General features: G+C 34.4%; 1 protein-coding gene across 1 annotated transcript in view; it reads right to left on the reverse strand.

Annotated features, from left to right (window-relative positions):
• LOC133639440 (lipopolysaccharide-responsive and beige-like anchor protein) overlaps nucleotides 1–20,398 on the reverse strand; it is a 231,290-nt gene that overhangs the window by 70,772 nt on the left and 140,120 nt on the right. Inside the window, exon 6 of the mRNA XM_062032729.1 lies at nucleotides 11,347–11,524. Coding sequence (XP_061888713.1) covers nucleotides 11,347–11,524 — 178 coding nt within the window. The remainder of the gene's footprint in view (nucleotides 1–11,346; nucleotides 11,525–20,398) is intronic.

Here is a 20,398-nt window from a genome sequence, read left to right on the forward strand (position 1 = left end):
GGCTAGGAGACCCCGAGAGTAACAAGCGCTTGCCTTGTTGCCTTTCCATTAAGAACAATAAATTAGTTTTTAGTATAAGTTTGCTGGTTTCAAGAAATGTAATGCCGAGCGCATATCATTATGTCAAGATAATGGCACTAGCATTTACTTCATTTAAGAATATTTTTCAACATATTGAGCAAAAAGGTCTTTTTTTTCCTACCAAGAAAAGTGCACTTGTTATTAGTGAGAATATACTTATTTTAAGCTATTTTTGGGTTCATTGAGGTTAGCTAATTTGACTTGTTTTGGAAAGTCTTGACAAGCCAATTTTTTTTGTTCTATTGGCAGATAATTTTGCTTAGTTCAAATAAAATACCCCTAACTTTTATATATATATTTTTTCTTGTTTTTGAACACTGACTTTTTGCAGTGTAGGACCCAAGCACACATACTGTACAGCAGATTTTATATAAATATTTAAAAAAAAAAAAATCTCAAATGGAGTTGGTGCAGCTCATACTATATTCCGGAAAATACGGTCATTGAAATTAAGCTAAAAAATTAATTGTGTGATCATTTTCAATAACTCGTAATTTTTGACAGCCAAATTTAGATTATTTGTTACATTACAGAAACCAACTCCCGCAGTATTATATTATATTTAGTGTTTTTTTCCATTTGATTTATTGATGTTGTTGCTACTATGATTCTCTCAATGTTATGTTTTCATTCAATTATTTTTGCATTATTTATATTTTATATAAATAATTACATACGATTTTTTTTTTTTTTAGATGGCGTTAATTTGTGAAGTGAAGTGAATTATATTTATATAGCGCTTTTCTCTAGTGACTCAAAGCGCTTTACATAGTGAAACCCAATATGTAAGTTACATTTAAAGCAGTGTGGGTGGCACTGGGAGCAGGTGGGTAAAGTGTCTTGCCCAAGGACACAACGGCAGTGACTAGGATGGCGGATAGCGGGAATCGAACCTGGAACCCTCGAGTTGCTGGCACGGCCGCTCTACCAACCGAGGTATGCCGCCCCATTTTGACTTATTCTTTTTGCGTGGACGCCTCGGAGGTGGCGCTTTTTCTCAATCCTCAGTGCCACGCCATGTTTTGCTGTTGTTAGTGTTTCCTCTTCATTCTTTTTTGGAAAAAGAATTCCATATAAAAACACTTTGTGTTGCCACTTGCATTAAAAGTGCTTTCGAAACAAAGTTTGATGGATTGACTGACTTTGACTAACAACACAACAGTATGTGCTTTATACCTGCGTGAAAATGTGTGAAGCATTTTTGAGTATTGAGGTTTAATCAGTAACTAGAAAAAAAAAGGACAGTGAGCAGTGTTTCCCATAAACTGCCAAGATACCTGTGGCGGTGGGGGCGTGGCTATGGGCGTGGTCACCATGACATCATCGAGTAATTTGCATAATTTACTACAATGATATGATTTTCTCTAAAAAGGCTCAAAAAATGTATACTTACTAATTAATAGTGAAGTGAAGTGAAGTGAATTACATTTATATAGCGCTTTTTCTCAAGTGACTCAAAGCGCTTTACATAGTGAAACCCAATATCTAAGTTACATTTAAACCAGTGTGGGTGGCACTGGGAGCAGGTGGGTAAAGTGTCTTGCCCAAGGACACAACGGCAGTGACTAGGATGGCGGAAGCGGGGATCGAACCTGCAACCCTCAAGTTGCTGGCACGGCCGCTCTACCAACCGAGCTATACCGTTAATAATAACAGTTTTGTTTTAAACGTCCATCCATCCATCCATTTTACAATATAATTACAACACTTTATGTACATATTTATATACACATTTGAACAATAAGTTATTCACTGAAATATATTTATTAATTGTGGTTCTTACAAAAAATATATCTTATAAAATATAAAAGCTAAAATGTCTCTTAAAGCTCTGCCCCTTTAATAAGTGCATACTAAATAATTTAACTTTAGCCTACTACTACAACCATATTATTTACCAGCAACATAAAGTGAAACAGAGGCAGAGGTGTCCTGCCACAGTCAGTAACAAATAAACAGAAAACAGTAGTGGTCAAATACAAATAAGGCAACTAGAGAAGTATCCTACACTTCTCTTTTGTAAAGTAAATCTGAACAGCCGATATGGGCATCTACATCAACTATATGATTTGCCTGAGAAGCTGGACAGGACAAAAAAAAAATATATATATATATATATATATATATATATATATATATATATATATATATATATATATATATATATATATATATATATATATATATATATATATATATATATATATATATATATATATATATATTTTTTTAAATTTTATTTTATTTGTGGCGGACGTAATTCTTTCGTGGCGGGCCGCCACAAAAAAAATGAATGTGTGGGAAACACTGGTGAGAATTTGAAGATAGCACGTGAAAGAAACCCCATAATTCCATTCACATTGTAAATAATACATAAAAATACTAGTATAATAACAAAAAATAAAAAAATAATACTAATATATTAATAATAATAATACATAATTCATACATTTATATTACCTGTTATTTTATATTATTACTTTGAACTGTTTTATATTCAATTTTTTTATCCTGTAAAGCAGTGGTCCCCAACCACCGGGCCGCGGCCCAGTACCGGTCCGCGGACCGATTGGTACTGGGCTGCACAAGAAATTAAAAAAATACAAAATAAAAATAAAAAAGTTTTTTTTTTTTTTTTTTTTTAAATTAAATCAAAATAAAAAACACAATATGTACATTATATATCAATATAGATCAATACAGTCTGCAGGAATACAGTCCGTAAGCACACATGATTGTACTTCTTTATGGAAAAAAAAAAAAAAAAATTCACCCCCCGGTTTGTGGGACACATTTTCAAGCGTTGACCGGTCCGCAGCTACAAAAAGTTTGGGGACCACTGCTGTAAAGCGTCTTTGAGTACTCTGAAAAGCGCTATACCAAATAAAATGTATTATTATTAGAGATATCCGATAATGGCTTTTTTGCCGATATCCCGATATTGTCCAACTCTTAATTACCGATTCTGATATCAAGCGATATGGATATATACAGTGGTGGAATGAACACATTATTATGCCTAACTTTGTTGTGATGCCCCGCTGGATGCATTAAACAATGTAACAAGGTTTTCCAAAATAAATCAACTCAAGTTATGGAAAAAAAGTGCCAATATGGCACTGCCATATTTATTATTGAAGTCACAATGTGTGGTTTTTTTTTGCCTCAAAACAGCAGCTTGGAATTTGGGACATGCTCTCCCTGAGAGAGCATGAGGAGGTTGAGGTGGGCGGGGCGAGGTTTTTGGGTAGGGGGTAGCGGGGGGTGTATATTGTAGCGTCCCGGATGAGTTAGTGCTGCATGGGATTCTGGGTATTTGTTCTGTTGTGTTTATGTTGTGTGACGGTGCGGATGTTCTCCCGAAATGTGTTTGTCATTCTTGTTTGGTGTGGGTCCACAGTGTGGCGCATATTTGTAACAGTGTTAAACTTGTTTATACGGCCACCCTCAGTGTGACCTGTATGGCTGTTGACCAAGTATGCCTTGCATTCACTTGTGTGTGTGAAAAGCCGTAGATATTATGTGACTGGGCAGTGCCTTTAAGGTTTATTGGCGCTCTGTACTTCTCCCTACGGCCGTGTACACAGCGGCCTTTTAAAAAGTCATACATTTTACTTTTTGAAACCGATACGGATCATTTTGAAACCGATACCGATAATTTCCAATATTACATTTTAAAGCATTTATCTGCCGATAATATCGGCAGTCTGATATTATCGGACATCCCTAATTATTATTATTATTATTTATTATTAAACCCTACACAGACACAACAGCTTGGTCACACACTGTTGTGGGGTGGCATTGAGGTCTAATTGCCAAAGTTGCACTAAGAAAAGCAGTTGGGGAATCCGCAATAGTGTTGCATGACTCCCACTTGGCAGACTGGCCAATGATAGGAACATCAAATGTGATGTTTCTCACGCTGCGCGAGGAGGAGGCGGATGTATGGAGGTGGACATCGCGGCAAGTGAAGGCTGCTTGGCGCGTCACATTTGATTTAACCGCACCTGGCGGACGCAGTCGGCTGTGTCCTAAATCAATGTCCAGCAGACCAGACCGTAATAATTCTAGACTCGCTGAATCAAAAAAGCAAAGACAAATATCACATTTTGTCATTCTGGTGTTGTAAAAGTAAATAGCGTATAGAAACCTTCCTCAGAAATGGAATTTTGATGCGTCACTGAGGTATTTAAATATATATATAATTAGAGATGTCCGATAATATTGGCGGATTCATGAATTTTCCTATGAATTAAAATATTTTTTAAAATTTTTACGTAAAGAGTAAAAAAATTATCTGTGGCTTAGTTGCCAGTGAAATATTTTACTGTAAAATATATGGTGTTTTTTATTATTATTTTTACCGCATATTACTGTAAATAGAAATACAGTACTGCTGTTTAATTTTTTATTTTGGCAACTCAGATGCCAGTTTTTTACCATAATAAAATGTGGTACCATAAAATCATCAACTGTGGATTTTACAGTAAAAAAAAAAAATCAAAAAATTTGACATTTTAGCCAACAGAATTTTACTATAAAAAAACAAACATTGGTTTTTTTTTCCAACTTACAGTAATACACTAAAAAAAAAAAAAAAAAACTCCCTAAATTTTACAGTACAATCTATTGGTCATTTTTATAGTGTACAATTTGATGGATATTAACTATTATAAATATTGACTGTTGTTACCCCCCTAAAAAAATTAAATTAAAATAAATAAATATTGACTGTTGTTACCCATGGTATGGTATATTTTTTTTTGTCATAAGGAAATACAATCATGTGGGCTTACGGACTGTATCCCTGCAGACTGTATTGGTGTATATTTATATATAATGTATATATTGTGTTTTTTATGTTGATTTAATAAATAAATAAATAAATATATATATGTCTTAATTAGATTATCCAAAAAATAGTGCTCGATACCGTGGTAGACCGTAATATGTATGTGTGGGGGAAAAAAAAAAATCTCCTGAGGATTGAGGTAAACCCCTCATGAAACAGGCCTGTAGAGATTAAATAGATTTTTTTCCCACACACACATACATAAATAAATAAATAAATAAATATATATATATATATATATATATATATATATATATATATATATATATATATATATATATATATATATATATATATATATATATATTTAAATTTTTTTTATTTCTTGTGCGGCCCGGTAGCAATCGGTCCACGGACCGGTACTGGGCCGCGGCCCGGTGGTTGGGGAACACTGTCTTACGTGAATGAGCTAAATAATATTATTTGATATTTTACGCTAATGTGTTAATAATTTCACACATAAGTCGCTCCTGAGTATAAGTCACACCACCGGCCAAACTATGAAAAAACTGCGACTTATAGTCCGAAAAATACGGTAAATAAAAATACAGTACTGCTGTTTAATTTTATTTTGGCAACTCAGATGCCAGTTTTTTACCATAATAAAATGTGGTACCATAAAATCATCAACTGTGGATTTTACAGTAAAAAAAAAAAAACTCAAAAAATTTGACAGCTCAGCCGACAGAATTTTACTATAAAAAAACAAACATTGGTCTTTTTTTTTTTTTTTCCAACTTACAGTAATATGCTGGAAAAAAAAAACCTCCCTAAATTTTACAGTAAAATCTATTGGTCATTTTTATAGTGTGCAATTTAATGGATATTAACTATTATAAATATTGACTGTTGTTACCCCCCTAAAAAAATAAAATTAAAATAAATACATTTTGACTGTTACCCATAGTATGTTTTTTTTTTTTTTTTTTGTCATAAAGAAATACAATCATGTGGGCTTACGGACTGTATCCCTGCAGACTGTATTGATGTATATTTATATATAATGTATATATTGTGTTTTTTATGTTGATTTAATAAATAAATATATATATTTTTAAATTTTTATTTCTTGTGCGGCCCGGTACCAATCGGTCCACGGACCGGTACTGGGCCGCGGCCCGGTGGTTGGGGAACACTGTCTTACGTGAATGAGCTAAATAATATTATTTTATATTTTACGCTAATGTGTTAATAATTTCAGACATAAGTCGCTCCTGAGTATAAGTCGCACCAGTTTTTTACCATAATAAAATGTGGTACCATAAAATCATCAACTGTGGATTTTACAGTAAAAAATAAAAAAAAAAATTTGACATTTTAGCCAACAGAATTTTACTATAAAAAAACAAACATTAGTCTTTTTTTTTTTTTTTTCCAACTTACAGTAATATGCTGGAAAAAAAAAAAACTCCCTAAATTTTACAGTAAAATCTATTGGTCATTTTTATAGTGTACAATTTGATGGATAACTTGCTTCGAAATCATAAGTTAAGCAGATATTTAAGTATTCATTTGGATTTTGACCAACAAAGTTAGATAATATAGTATTTGTTGCAATTAGAGATGTCCGATAATATCGGCCGATAAATGCTTTAAAATGTAATATCGGAAATTATCGGTTTCAAAAAGTCAAATTAATTACTTTTTAGAACGCCGCTGTACGGAGTGGTACATATCCGGATAAAACACGGACGTAGGGAGAAGTACAGAGCAGTTGCATCTCCAGTCAGCAGCCTCTCCCCTCTCCCATGAGAGGTTTACTGGCGACGCTTGATGACCTCATCAAACCGCTGCGAGCGGAGCATAACAACAACAAGAATGTGTTGTTGCCGGTGCTGTAGCCGTGGCTAACAAGCCAGCTCGCTCGGTGCCTAACTAACAACACCATGTCTATGGTTTGGGATTATTTTAAAGTGGGTCTGACGGATAAAAAACTGGCAATGTTATTGTTTACTATATTACTCTAGTACCATATTTTCCGGACTATAGGTCGCAGTTTTTTTTCATAGTTTGGCCGGGGGTGCGACGTATACTCAGGAGCGACTTATGTGTGAAATGATTAACACATTAGCGTAAAATATCAAATAATATGATTTATCTCATTCACGTAAGAGACTAGACGTATAAGATTTCATGGGATTTAGCGATTAGGAGTGACAGATTGTTTGGTAAACGATTAGCATGTTCTATATGTTATAGTTATTTGAATGACTCTTACCATAATATGTTACGTTAACATACCAGTTGGTTATTTATGCCTCATATAACGTACACTTATTCAGCCTGTTGTTCACTATTCTTTAGACATTTGAAATTGCCTTTCAAATGTCTATTGTTGCTGTTGGCTTTTAGCAAATACATTTCCCCCAAAAATGCGACTTATACTCCAGTGCAACTTATATATGTTTTTTTCCTTCTTTATTATGCATTTTCGGCCGGTGCGACTTATACTCTGGAGCGACTTATACTCTACTGGTACTGGCCCCCAGACATATTGTTTTCTCTAAATGTGGCCCCTCGAGTCAAAATAATTGCCCAGGCCTGACTTAAGCTGTACATCAAGCAAGAATGGGCAAGAATTCCGCCTGAGAAGCTTCAAAAATGTGTCTCCTCAGTTCCCAAAGGTTTACTGAGTGTTGTTAAAAGGAAAGGCCATGTAACACATTGGTAAAAATGACAACTTTTTTGCAATGTGTTGCTGCCATTAAATTCTAAGTTCATGATTATTTGCAAAAAATAACAAAGTTTCTCAGTGTGAACATGAAATACTACTAATAATAATTAGGGATGTCCGATAATGGCTTTTTGCCGATATCCGATATGCCGATATTGTCCAACTCTTTAATTACCGATACCGATATCAACCGATATATGCAGTCGTGGAATTAACACATTATTATGCCTAATTTGGACAACCAGGTATGGTGAAGATAAGGTACTTTTTAAAAAAATGAGTCAAATAAAATAAGATAAATAAATTAAAAACATGTTCTTGAATAAAAAAGAAAGTAAAACAATATAAAAACAGTTACATAGAAACTAGTAATGAATGAAAATTAGTAAAATTGACTGTTAAAGGTTAGTATTATTAGTGGAGCAGCAGCACGCACAATTATGTGTGCTTACGGACTGTATCCCTTGCAGACTGTATTGATATAAATTGATATATAATGCTTACGGACTGTATCCCTTGCAGACTGTATTAATATATATTGATATATAATGCTTACGGACTGTATCCCTTGCAGACTGTATTGATATATATTGATATATAATGTAGGAAGCAGAATATTAATAACAGAAAGAAACAACCCTTTTGTGTGAATGAGTGTAAATGGGGGAGGGAGGTTTTTTGGGTTGGTGCACTAATTGTAAGTGTATCTTGTGTTTTTTATGTGGATTTAATTTAAAAAAAAAAAAAAAAAAAAACGAGACTGATAATAAAAAAAACGATACCGATAATTTCCGATATTACATTTTAACGCATTTATTGGCCAATAATATCGGCAGACCGATATTATCGGACATCTCTAATAATAATAATAATAGATTTATTTGTAAATAGCACTTTACATTGAGTAAACAACCTCAAAGTGCTACAGTGTATAAAAAAATAAATACAAAAAATAAAAAGATAATAACAAATAAATAAAAATGAAAAAATAGAACAGCCAAATAGCCAAAACTAGTATGCATATATCTAAAAAAAAAAAAGCCTTTTTTAAAAGCATCCACAGTCTGTTGTGCCCTCAGGTGGTCAGGGAGAGCGTTCCACATTTTTATTTTTTCATTTTTTTATACACTGTAGCACTTTGAGGTTGTTTACTCAATGTAAAGTGCTATTTACAAATAAATCTATTATTATTATTATACATTGAGTAAACAACCTCAAAGTGCTACAGTGTATAAAAAAATAAAAATAGAACAGCCAAATAGCCAAAACTAGTATGCATATACCTAAAAAAAAAAGCATTTTTTAAAAGCATCCACAGTCTGTGGTACCCTCAGGTGGTCAGGGAGAGCGTTCCACAGACTGGGAGCGGCGGAGCAGAAAGCCCGGTCTCCCACTGTTCGTAAGTTTGTCCTCGTATCTTGTCTTTGCAGTCTATTCAATTGAACATAAGTTGAAAAGGATTTGCAAATCATTGTATTCTCTTTTTATTTACCATTTACACAACGTGACAACTTCACTGCACTGCAAAAAGTGAAATCTAAGTAAGATGAAATATCTCGAATAAGGGCGATATTTGCTTATTTTCTGTCTGATAAGATAATTCTTCTCACTAAGCAGATTTGATGTTAGAGTGTTTTACTTGTTTGAAGTGTTTTGCTCCTAAATGATGTCAGTAAGATATTACAGCTTGTTGCTGAGATTTGATGAGCTATATTGAGTAAAACATGCTTGAAACTAGAATATCAACTGTTGCAAAGCTGTGTCATCAACACTCACAAGTAGAGATGTCCGATATATGCGTTAAAATGTAATATCGGAAATTATCGGTATCGTTTTTTTTATTATCGGTATCGTTTTTTTAATTTAAAAAAAAATTTTTTTTTAAATTAAATCAACATAAAAAACACAAGATGCACTTACAATTAGTGCACCAACCCAAAAAACCTCCCTCCCCCATTTACACTCATTCACACAAAAGGGTTGTTTCTTTCTGTTATTAATATTCTGCTTCCTACATTATATATCAATATATATCAATACAGTCTGCAAGGGATACAGTCCGTAAGCACACATGATTGTGCGTGCTGCTGCTCCACTAATAGTACTAACCTTTAACACTTCATTTTACTCATTTTCATTCATTACTAGTTTCTATGTAACTGTTTTTATATTGTTTTACTTTCTTTTTTATTCAAGAAAATGTTTTTAATTTATTTATCTTATTTTACTAATTTTTTTAAAAAGTACCTTATCTTCACCATACCTGGTTGTCCAAATTAGGCATAATAATGTGTTAATTCCACGACTGCATATATTGGTTGATATCGGTATCTGTAATTAAAGAGTTGGACAATATCGGAATATCGGATATCGGCAAAAAGCCATTATCGGACATCCCTACTCACAAGTATACAACTGCTTTTTTAAAGTAATAATTTCTTATTTTAAGCATGAAAAAAAAAAGGATGATGCCGAGCGCATATCATTATGTCAAGATAATGGCACTAGCATTTACTTCATTTAAGAATATTTTTCAACATATTGAGCAAAAAGGTCTCATATTAGTTGTTTCTACCAAGAAAAGTGCACTTGTTATTAGTGAGAATATACTTATTTTAAGCTATTTTTGGGTTCATTGAAGTTAGCTAATTAGGGTCCGCACAGGACCTTTTCAAAAGGAATCCCAAAGGGAGTCCTTTTGCAATGGGACGAAAGGACCCTATTGAATTTGTAAGGTTTTATTATTATTGTTATTCTTATTCTTTATTATTATTATTCTTCCGCACCGTTGCGCACTACTTTAGCCCCCATAACATGCTTCAAAACTCACCAAATTTTTTACACATACAAAAAGTGGGCCATAACAAGTTAGTCAAAAAACCAAACCCCAAAAATAGAAATTGTGCTCTACATAATTTTTGAAAAAAACAGAGAAAAAACTGCTCCTCAGAGGAAAACTCAGACAAAACTGCTTGTAACTTCCGGTAGGAACGTCTTAGAGACATGAAACAAATACCTCTATGTAGGTCTTGTCTAGACCTACATTTCATAGATTGACATCCTTCAGCAAAAATCAACAGGAAGTTTGCTATTCCTCCTTCAAAACAACATTTTTGTTACAACCGGTCACCAAACATCAAACGTTATCTCCTCTGAGCGAGTTTGTCGTTTCGGCTTCAAGCTGCTACAGGAGAGAGATTGAACCCTTCTGATTGAAAGTTGACGACGGCGTTTTGAGTCGTGCTACCGTTTAGATTTTACGAGCCTTCAAAGACCCGCAGCACTAAAGTTGCTCCGGTGCCAAAAATGACAACGAAAATGCAATTATTCCTTCTTTGTCCTCAAAATTCTACACACAATACCCTATAATGACAATGTGAACTCAGACACAACTTCCTCTAACTCCCAGTACGAATATCGTAGAGACACGAAACAAAAACCTCTATGTAGGTCTCACTCAGGACTACCACTGGACAAAAGTATTGGGACACCTAGGACTAGCACCTGCCAAAAAGCGGACCCGACCAACGCTGCTTGCAGCTTTAATTTGACTTGTTTTGGAAAGTCTTGACAAGCCAAATTTTCTTGTTCTATTGACAGATAATTTTGCTTAGTTCAAATAAAATACCCCTCATTTTTGTATATTTTTTGTTTTTGAACACTGACTTTTTGCAGCGTGCTTGACCGCATTAGCGCTCGTCTCCCATCAATCCCCCACAACGCCCGTGTTTCTCACCTGAAAGGCCGTGCCACTTGTTGACGGCGAAGACGCGGCTGGCGGTGACCGTGATGACGGCGGGCGCCGCCAGGCCCGGCTGCGTGTTGGCGGCCACGTGAGTGACGGGAGAGTTGGACGGGAACTTGAGCACCATGATGACGTCCTGCTGCATCTGCTCTGTAAACATCAGCGGCGTCTGCAGGAGAAGATACTGCTCAAGAGGGGAGATGGCGGCGTGGCGAAGAGTCCATGTGCGAGTGTGACGTGAACGGGACGGAAGGTGAAGGAAGAAAAGAGGAGAGAAGACGGTTAGGAAACAGCGATGACACTACCAGGACGACCACGTGAAATAGAGTTAGCCCAGAAAAAACAGCAAGACAAGTAGGAAGATAGCAACAGCAGTGTTTCTCTTGTATAGAGGATCTTTGATTGGTGTAGGTTCCCTAAAACGGTGAGTCCCCAACCCTTTTTGCACCACGGACCGGTTTAATGTAGGCATTATTTTCAGGGACAGGCTTTCCAATATACAAGGCTCTTGGACTCGTGTTTTTGCTGTCGGTCGTTGAAAACAGCAGAGTTCTCTTAAATCAGAGGATCTTTGATTCACTTTTTTTTTTTGCAGTAAATCCTAAGAAAACAGCAGAGTGCTTCTGTCATATAGAAGATCTTTTACTAGTATTTTGGCAGTAGATGGTTGAAAACAAGAGACCGCTTTTGTGCAAGAGGATCTTTGACTGGTATTTTTGCAGCAGATTCTTAATAACAGAGCCCTCCTGTCTTATAGAGGATCTTTGACAGACATTGTTGCCGTATAGGAGCAACATTCCACACTCCTACAGAGGATCTTTGGGTAGTGTTTTTGCAGTAGATCTTTAAAAAGAGCAGAGCGCTTTAGTGATATAGAGCAGTGGTCCCCAACCACCGGGCCGTGGCCCGGTACCGGTCCGCGGACCGATTGGTACCGGGCCGCACAAGTAATTAATTTATTTTTTTTTAAATCAACATAAAAAACACAATATATACATTATATATTAATATAAATCAATACAGTCTGCAGGGATACAGTCCGTAAGCACACATGATTGTATTTATTTATGTTAAAAAAAAATATTTTTTTTCATTTTTATTATTTTTTTATTTTTTTAAATTTTTTTTAATGAAATCAACATAAAAAAACACAATATATACATTATATATCAATATAGATCAATACAGTCTGCAGGGATACAGTCCGTAAGCACACATGATTGTATTTATTTATGTAAAAAAAAAAAAAAAAAAAATTATTATTATTTTTTTTTTTTTAATGAAATCAACATAAAAAACACAATATATACATTATATATCAATATAGATCAATACAGTCTGCAGGGATACAGTCCGTAAGCACACATGATTGTATTTATTTATGTAAAAAAAAAAAAAAAAAAAAAAAATTATTATTATTTTTTTTTTTTAATGAAATCAACATAAAAAACACAATATATACATTATATATCAATATAGATCAATACAGTCTGCAGGGATACAGTCCATAAGCACACATGATTGTATTTATTTATGTAAAAAAAAAAAAAAAAAAAATTTTTTTTTTTTTTTTTTAAATACACCCCCCCCCCCCCACACCGGTCCGTGGGACACATTTTCAAGCGTTGACATGTCCGCAGCTACAAAAAGGTTGGGGACCACTGATATAGAAGATCTACAAGTAGGATTTTTGTAGTGGATCCTTAAAAGTAGCAGAGTGCTCCTGTCATATTGAAGATCTTTGATTGGTATTTTTGCAGCACACTCCTAAAAACAGCAACCCGTTCAAGTCATATGCAAGGCGCATGGACTCGTGTTTTTGCTCAAGATTGTTAAAAACAACAGTTTCTCTAGTCATATAGAGGATCTTTGACTAGTATTTTTGCAGTAGATCATTAAAAACAAGAGATTACTTTTGTGATTTGGAGGATCTTTGACTAGTTTTTTTGTAGACAATTCTTAAAAGCAAAAGAGCCCCCTGTCAATTAGAGAATCATTGACTGGCGTTTTTGGAGTAGATCCCCAAGAGCAGCAGAGTTCTACTGTCATAAAGAGGATCTTTGACTCGAGCTTTAAAAGCAGCAGAGCACTTTTATGATATAGAGGATCTTGGAGTAACATTTCTGCAGTAGATGCTGAAAATCAGCAGAGTGCTCCTGCAATGTAGAATATATTTGACTCGTGCAGTGGATCTTCAAAAGCAGCAAAGCGCTTGCTGGATATAGAGGATCTTTGAGTAGCCTTTTTGCAATACATTCTTAAAAACAGCAGAGCGCTCCTGTCCTAAGATCTATTGTAAAATCTGTAAAATAGAGGATCTTTGACTATTGTTTTTGCAATGAATCATTAAAAACAGCAGAGCACTTTTGTCATATAGAGGATATTTGACTAGTGTTTTTGCATTTGATTGTTAAAAACAGGAGCAGCAGTGTGCTGCTGTAAAATAGAGGATCTTTGACTTGTGTTTTTGCAGTAAATCCTTAAAAACAGCAGAGTGCTTCTGTAATAGAGGATATTTGACTAGTGTTTTTGCATTCTATCGTTAAAAAAAGGAACAGCAGCGTGCTCCTGTAAAATAGAGGATCTTTGACTACTGTTTTTGCAGTAAATCGTTAAAAACAGCAGATCACTTTTGTCATATAGAGAATATTTGATTAGTGTTTTTGCATTCGATCGTTAAAAAAAGGAACAGCAGCGTGCTCCTGTAAAATAGAGGATCTTTGACTACTGTTTTTGCAGTAAATCGTTAAAAACAGCAGATCACTTTTGTCATATAGAGAATATTTGATTAGTGTTTTTGCATTCGATCGTTAAAAACAGGAACAGCAGCGTGCTCCTGTTAAATAGAGGATCTTTGACTACTGTTTTTGCAGTAAATCCTTAAAAACAGCAGAGTGCTTCTGTAATAGAGGATATTTGACTAGAATTTTGCATTCGATCGTTAAAAACAGGAACAGCAGCGTGCTCCTGTTAAATAGAGGATCTTTGACGAGTGTTTTTGCAATGAATCGTTAAAAACAGCAAAGCACTTTGGTCCTATAGAGGATATTTGACGAGTGTTTTTGCATTCAATCGTTAAAAACCGGAACAGCAGCGTGCTCCTGAAAAATAGAGGATCTTTGACGAGTGTTTTTGCAATAAATCCTTAAAAATAGCAGAGTGCTTCTGTAATAGAGGATATTTGACGAGTGTTTTTGCATTTGATTGTTAAAAACAGGAACAGCAGCGTGCTCCTGTTAAATAGAGGATCTTTGACGAGTGTTTTTGCAATCAATCGTTAAAAACAGCAGAGCACTTTTGTCATATAGAGGATATTTGACGAGTGTTTTTGCATTCGATCGTTAAAAACAGGAACAGCAGCGTGCTCCTGTAAAATATAGGATCTTTGACGAGTGTTTTTGCAATGAATTGTTAAAAACAGCAGAGCACTTTGGTCCTATAGAGGATCTTTGACTAGTGTTTTTGCAGTAAATCCTTAAAAACAGCAGAGTGCTTCTGTAATAGAGGATATTTGACTAGACATTTTGCATTCGATCGTTAAAAACAGGAACAGCAGCGTGCTCCTGTACAATATAGGATCTTTGACGAGTGTTTTTAGAATGAATTGTTAAAAACAGCAGAGCACTTTTGTCATATAGAGGATATTTGATTAGTGTTTTTGCATTTGATTGTTAAAAACAGGAACAGCAGTGTGCTCTGTACAATAGAGGATCTTTGATGAGTGTTTTTGCAATGTTTTGCAATGAATCATTAAAAACAGCAGAGCACTTTGGTCATATAGAGGATATTTGACTAGTGTTTTTGCATAAATCGTTAAAAAAAGGAACAGCAGCGTGCTCCTGTACAATAGAGGATCTTTGACGAGTGTTTTTGCAACGAATCGTTAAAAACAGCAGAGCACTTTGGTCATATAGAGGATATTTGATTAGTGTTTTTGTATTTGATCGTTAAAAACAGGAACAGCAGCGTGCTCCTGTACAATAGAGGATCTTTGACTACTGTTTTTGCAATCAATCGTTAAAAACAGCAGCGCACTTTGGTCATATAGAGAATAATTGAGTAGTGTTTTTGCATAAATCGTTAAAAAAAGGAACAGCAGCGTGCTCCTGTCCAATAGAGGATCTTTGACGAGTGTTTTTGCAATGAATTGTAAAAAATATTGAGAATATACCGGTAATACAAAAATAGCAAGATGTCTCTACAGAAGATCTTTCTTTGACGAGTTTTCTTGTTATTTAGTCAAGTTATTAAAGAAGATCTTTGAATAGCGGACTTCTTAAAAACAGCCGATTGTTCCTGACAAATGGAAGATCTTTGACTAGACAAAACATACAGTAGTGCTTCTTCTGTGACTTTTCCTCCGGTGAGATATGGAGGGCCCCGGTATCAATGACGTTGAACAGCTCCGGTCTACAAGCGTCTCCAGTTTCAACTAAGCAGCATTTAGCGTGTGAAAAGGAGACGGATCAGTGTTTAACATCAGGCAAAGAGCCGAGTAAAGCTGCCGTGTGTGTGTGTGTGTGTGTGTGTGTGTGTGTGTGTGTGTGTGTGTGTGTGTGTGTGTGTGTGTGTGTGTGGGAGACAGCTAAGCAGACACTCTGACAGCACCATTAGTGCGAACACATGACTGAGACGAGAGCGAGCGAGAAGGTTAGAAGAGGAAAGAAAGCTGAAGGAAGGGTTAAAATGAAGTTTATGTTGAGCTACAAGACAAACATCTCCTTTGAATTAGTTCCAACATGAAGGCTGGTACTAGTGTGTGTGTGTGTGTGTGTGTGTGTGTGTGTGTGTGTGTGTGTGTGTGTGTGTGTGTGTGTGTGTGTGTGGTAGTCCACGTCCAGCTGTCAGCGCCGCAGGGACACCACACTAATAAGCACCCGAGGGGCTTTAGGTTCCGTCACGGGCAGCCTTGCACACGAGCTCGGTCCTTAAAAAGCGGACACTTCACGCCGAGAGCTGGCCTTTTTCTCAGCTTCCAAGTCAGCTGGCGAATGTTGTGCAGCTCCCTTCGTGGAAGACAAATACAGCGAAGCAGCTGCCTGGCTAACATCTAAGGGGGCTTTGAATAAAAGGCGAATAAACAACTCTTAAAAAACAACCACGTCGTCAATTACCATGAATTGATGAACGTGGACTTAAACAAGTTGAAAAACTTATTGGGGTGTTACCATTTAGTGGTCAATTGTACGGAATATGTACTGTACGGTGCAATCTACTAATAAAAATTTCAATCAATTAAAATGAATATAATAATAAAATATTACAATTAAAAAAAGAATGCAAAACATTTTTAAAAAAAGGTTTTAAAGCGCACAGCGATATTGCCTATGTAGTAAAAGTTGGGTAAAAAAAAAAAAAATCCATAATTGGTGAATAAAAGCACTATATAAAATGTAAATATTCAACACATTTCACATATAAAATGCATAAAAAATATGTAGAAATAATTAGAAATTATATATATATGCAACCTCTAAAGCAGGGGTCAGCAACCTTTTTGAAAGCAAGAGCTACTTCTTGGGTAGTGATTAATGCGAAGGGCTACCAGTTTGATACACACTTAAATAAATTGCCAGAAATAGCCAATTTGCTCAATTTACCTTTAACTCTATGTTATTATTAATAGTTAATGATATTTACACGTAATTGAACGGGTTAAAAGAGGAGAAAACACGAAAAAAATGACAATTACATTTTGAAACATAGTTTATCTTCAATTTCGACTCTTTAAAATTCAAAATTCAACCGAAAAAAAGAAGAGAAAAACTTAGAAAAATAATTTATGGAACATCATTAGTAATTTTTCCTGATTTAGATTAATTTTAGAATTTTGATGACATGTTTTAAATAGGTTAAAATCCAATCTACACTTTGTTAGAGTATATAACAAATTGGACCAAGCTATATTTCTAACAAAGACAAATGACTATTTTTTCTAGATTTTCCAGAACAAAAATAAACAAATATATATATCAAAAGACTTTGAAATAAGATTTAAATTTGATTCTACAGATTTTCTGGATTTGCCAGAATAATTTTTTTGAATTTTAATCATAATAAGTTTGAAGAAATATTTCACGAATATTCTTTGTCGGAAAAATAGAAGCTAAAATGAAGAATTAAATTAAAATCTATTTATTATTCTTTACAATAAAAACACATTTTTTACTTGAACATTGATTTAAATTGTCAGGAAAGAAAAGGAAGGAATTTAAAAGGTAAAAAGGTATATGTGTTTAAAAATCCTAAAATCATTTTTAAGGTTGTATTTTTTCTCTAAAATTGTCTTTCTGAAAGTTATAAGAAGCAAAGTAAAACAATTATGAATTTATTTAAACAAGTGAAGACCAAGTCTTTAAAATATTTTCTTGGATTTTCAAATTCTATTTGAGTTTTGTCTCTCTTAGAATTAAAAATGTCGGGCAAAGCGAGACCAGCTTGCTAGTAAATAAATATAATTTAAAAAATAGAGGCAGCTCACTGGTAATTGCTGCTATTTGAGCTATTTTTAGAACAGGCCAGCGGGCTACTCATCTGGTCCTTACGGGCTACCTGGTGCCCGCGGGCACCGCGTTGGTGACCCCTGCTCTAAAGGCTTAGTGGCCACATGCGTGGACACCACCTTTTAGCTCTTATTTCCAAAATGGTGTACGCTACTGAATTGGGGTCTTAATTTTAATGTGCTTATGTGGACACTTATATTGCCATCTGGTGGTGTCAGAAAAGTACAAGATACAATGGAATTTGGAAAAAAAAAAAAAAAAAAGTGTAAAAATAAGTATTAGCATGTCACTAAACATGATGTACACGTTTGTGTACTTATGGTCTAAGTACATCATATTAAAAGATTATTCTTAGTTTTTATTCTAATTAGGGTCCAATAAGCCCAAATAGCAAAGAGAAATAAAAAAAAGCATGTAAACAAACAGCTAGGGTCTTAAGAGGTTAAATAAATAAATAAATAAATTATAAACATATTTTCCTTACAAAAGTGCGATTCAAAACATTATATATGAAACAAAGCTTTCAAAGTTGTATATTGTAAAAGGAAACATGGTTTGGTCATGTTTACAGCCGCATAGAAATAGTTCATAATGTAAAAACCTATTTTTGTATTCTATTTTGTACATTTTCTATTGTGCAAATAAAAGTGCAACAAAATATAAAAAGACCTAAATTGTGAGATGTTCAGGGTATATGTAAAAATATGAGTATGTAAATATACATTTCAATATCGTGCAAAAATTTCTTTATGAGGCAATTAGATTTACTAATTTCATTTCATTTATTTATCTCCTTCATTGATGTGCATTTCTGCTCAATAGACAATGAAACTTTAGCAACTAGACACATATTTACACACCTATGCTTGAGAAGGAACAGGATGACGACGCAAATCCCATAGGGATGGTCAGCGCCTGAGAGCTGCGGCCCGCCACCATGACCCCGCACTCCCTCCCCTCTGTTGCTAGATATCTGGAGATGTATGTTGTAATATGTATATGTGCTTTGCTATGGAGGTTTTTTCCCACTCCAGACTGGGCCCCCTTAGGAGCCCAGTCTAGATTGTATTTTTTTTTACTCATCCTTCCCCAGAGTTTTACCTTTTTGCCCATCTTTTTCTGTAACTCTGTACACTGTTTGTTTGTCTAATCTTGCACGGGTTTGTGCTGAAAACAAAGTTTTGTTGTACTTGTGCAATGACAATAAAGACCTAGCTATCTATCTATGAAGAAAACATCTTATACTTCCTGCCCCCTTCAACATAATAAGTAGTCTTACTTAAATGGATTAGCCTGGATTCACAAGCATACAAAGCAAACAAATATATGACATAGGCTCATAACATGCAACTTAAGATATTCCCAGCTTCCTTTTGACATGAATTTGGTGATTATGGCTTAGAGCAGGGGTCACCAACGTGGTGCCCGCGGGCACCAGGTCGCCCGTAAGGACCAGATGAGTAGCCCGCTGGCCTGTTCTAAAAATAGCTCAAATAGCAGCACTTACCAGTGAGCTGCCTCTATTTTTTAAATTTTATTTATTTACTAGCAAGCTGGTCTCGCTTTGCCTGACATTTTTAATTCTAAGAGAGACAAAACTCAAATAGAATTTGAAATTCCAAGAAAATATTTTAAAGACTTGGTCTTCACTTGTTTAAATACATTCATACATTTTTTTACTTTGCTTCTTATAACTTTCAGAAAGACAATTTTAGAGAAAATACAACCGTAAAAATGATTTTAGGATTTTTAAACACATATACCTTTTTACCTTTTAAATTCCTTCCTCTTCTTTCCTGACAATTTAAATCAATGTTCAAGTAATTTTTTTTTTTTATTATTGTAAAGAATAATAAATACATTTTAATTTAATTCTTCATTTTAGCTTCTGTTTTTTCGACGAAGAATATTTGTGAAATATTTCTTCAAATTTATTATGATTAAAATTCAAAAAAATTATTCCGGCAAATCTAGAAAATGTGTAGAATCAAATTTAAATCTTATTTCAAAGTCTTTTGAATTTCTTTTAAAATTTTTGTTCTGGAAAATCTAGAAGAAATAATGATTTGTCTTTGTTAGAAATATAGCTTGGTCCAATTTGTTATATATTCTAAGAAAGTGTAGATTGGATTTCAACCTATTTAAAACATGTCATCAAAATTCTAAAATTATTCTTAATCAGGAAAAATGACTAATGATGTTCCATAAACTATTTTTTTAAGTTTTTCTCTTCTTTTTTCGGTTGAATTTTGATATTTAAAGAGTCGAAATTGAAGATAAACTATGTTTCAAAATTTAATTGTCATTTTTTTCGTGTTTTCTCCTCTTTTAAACCGTTCAATTAAGTGTAAATATAATTAATTATTAATAATAACATAGAGTTAAAGGTAAATTGAGCAAATTGGCTATTTGTGGCAATTTATTTAAGTGTGTATCAAACTGGTAGCCCTTCGCATTAATCACTACCCAAGAAGTAGCTCTTGCTTTCAAAAAGGTTGGTGATTATGGCTTAGAGTTTATGAAAATCTCCGGTTTTCAAA

This window comes from Entelurus aequoreus, linkage group LG22 (genome assembly GCF_033978785.1).
Source record: "Entelurus aequoreus isolate RoL-2023_Sb linkage group LG22, RoL_Eaeq_v1.1, whole genome shotgun sequence".
Classification (NCBI taxonomy): Eukaryota; Metazoa; Chordata; class Actinopteri; order Syngnathiformes; family Syngnathidae; genus Entelurus; species Entelurus aequoreus.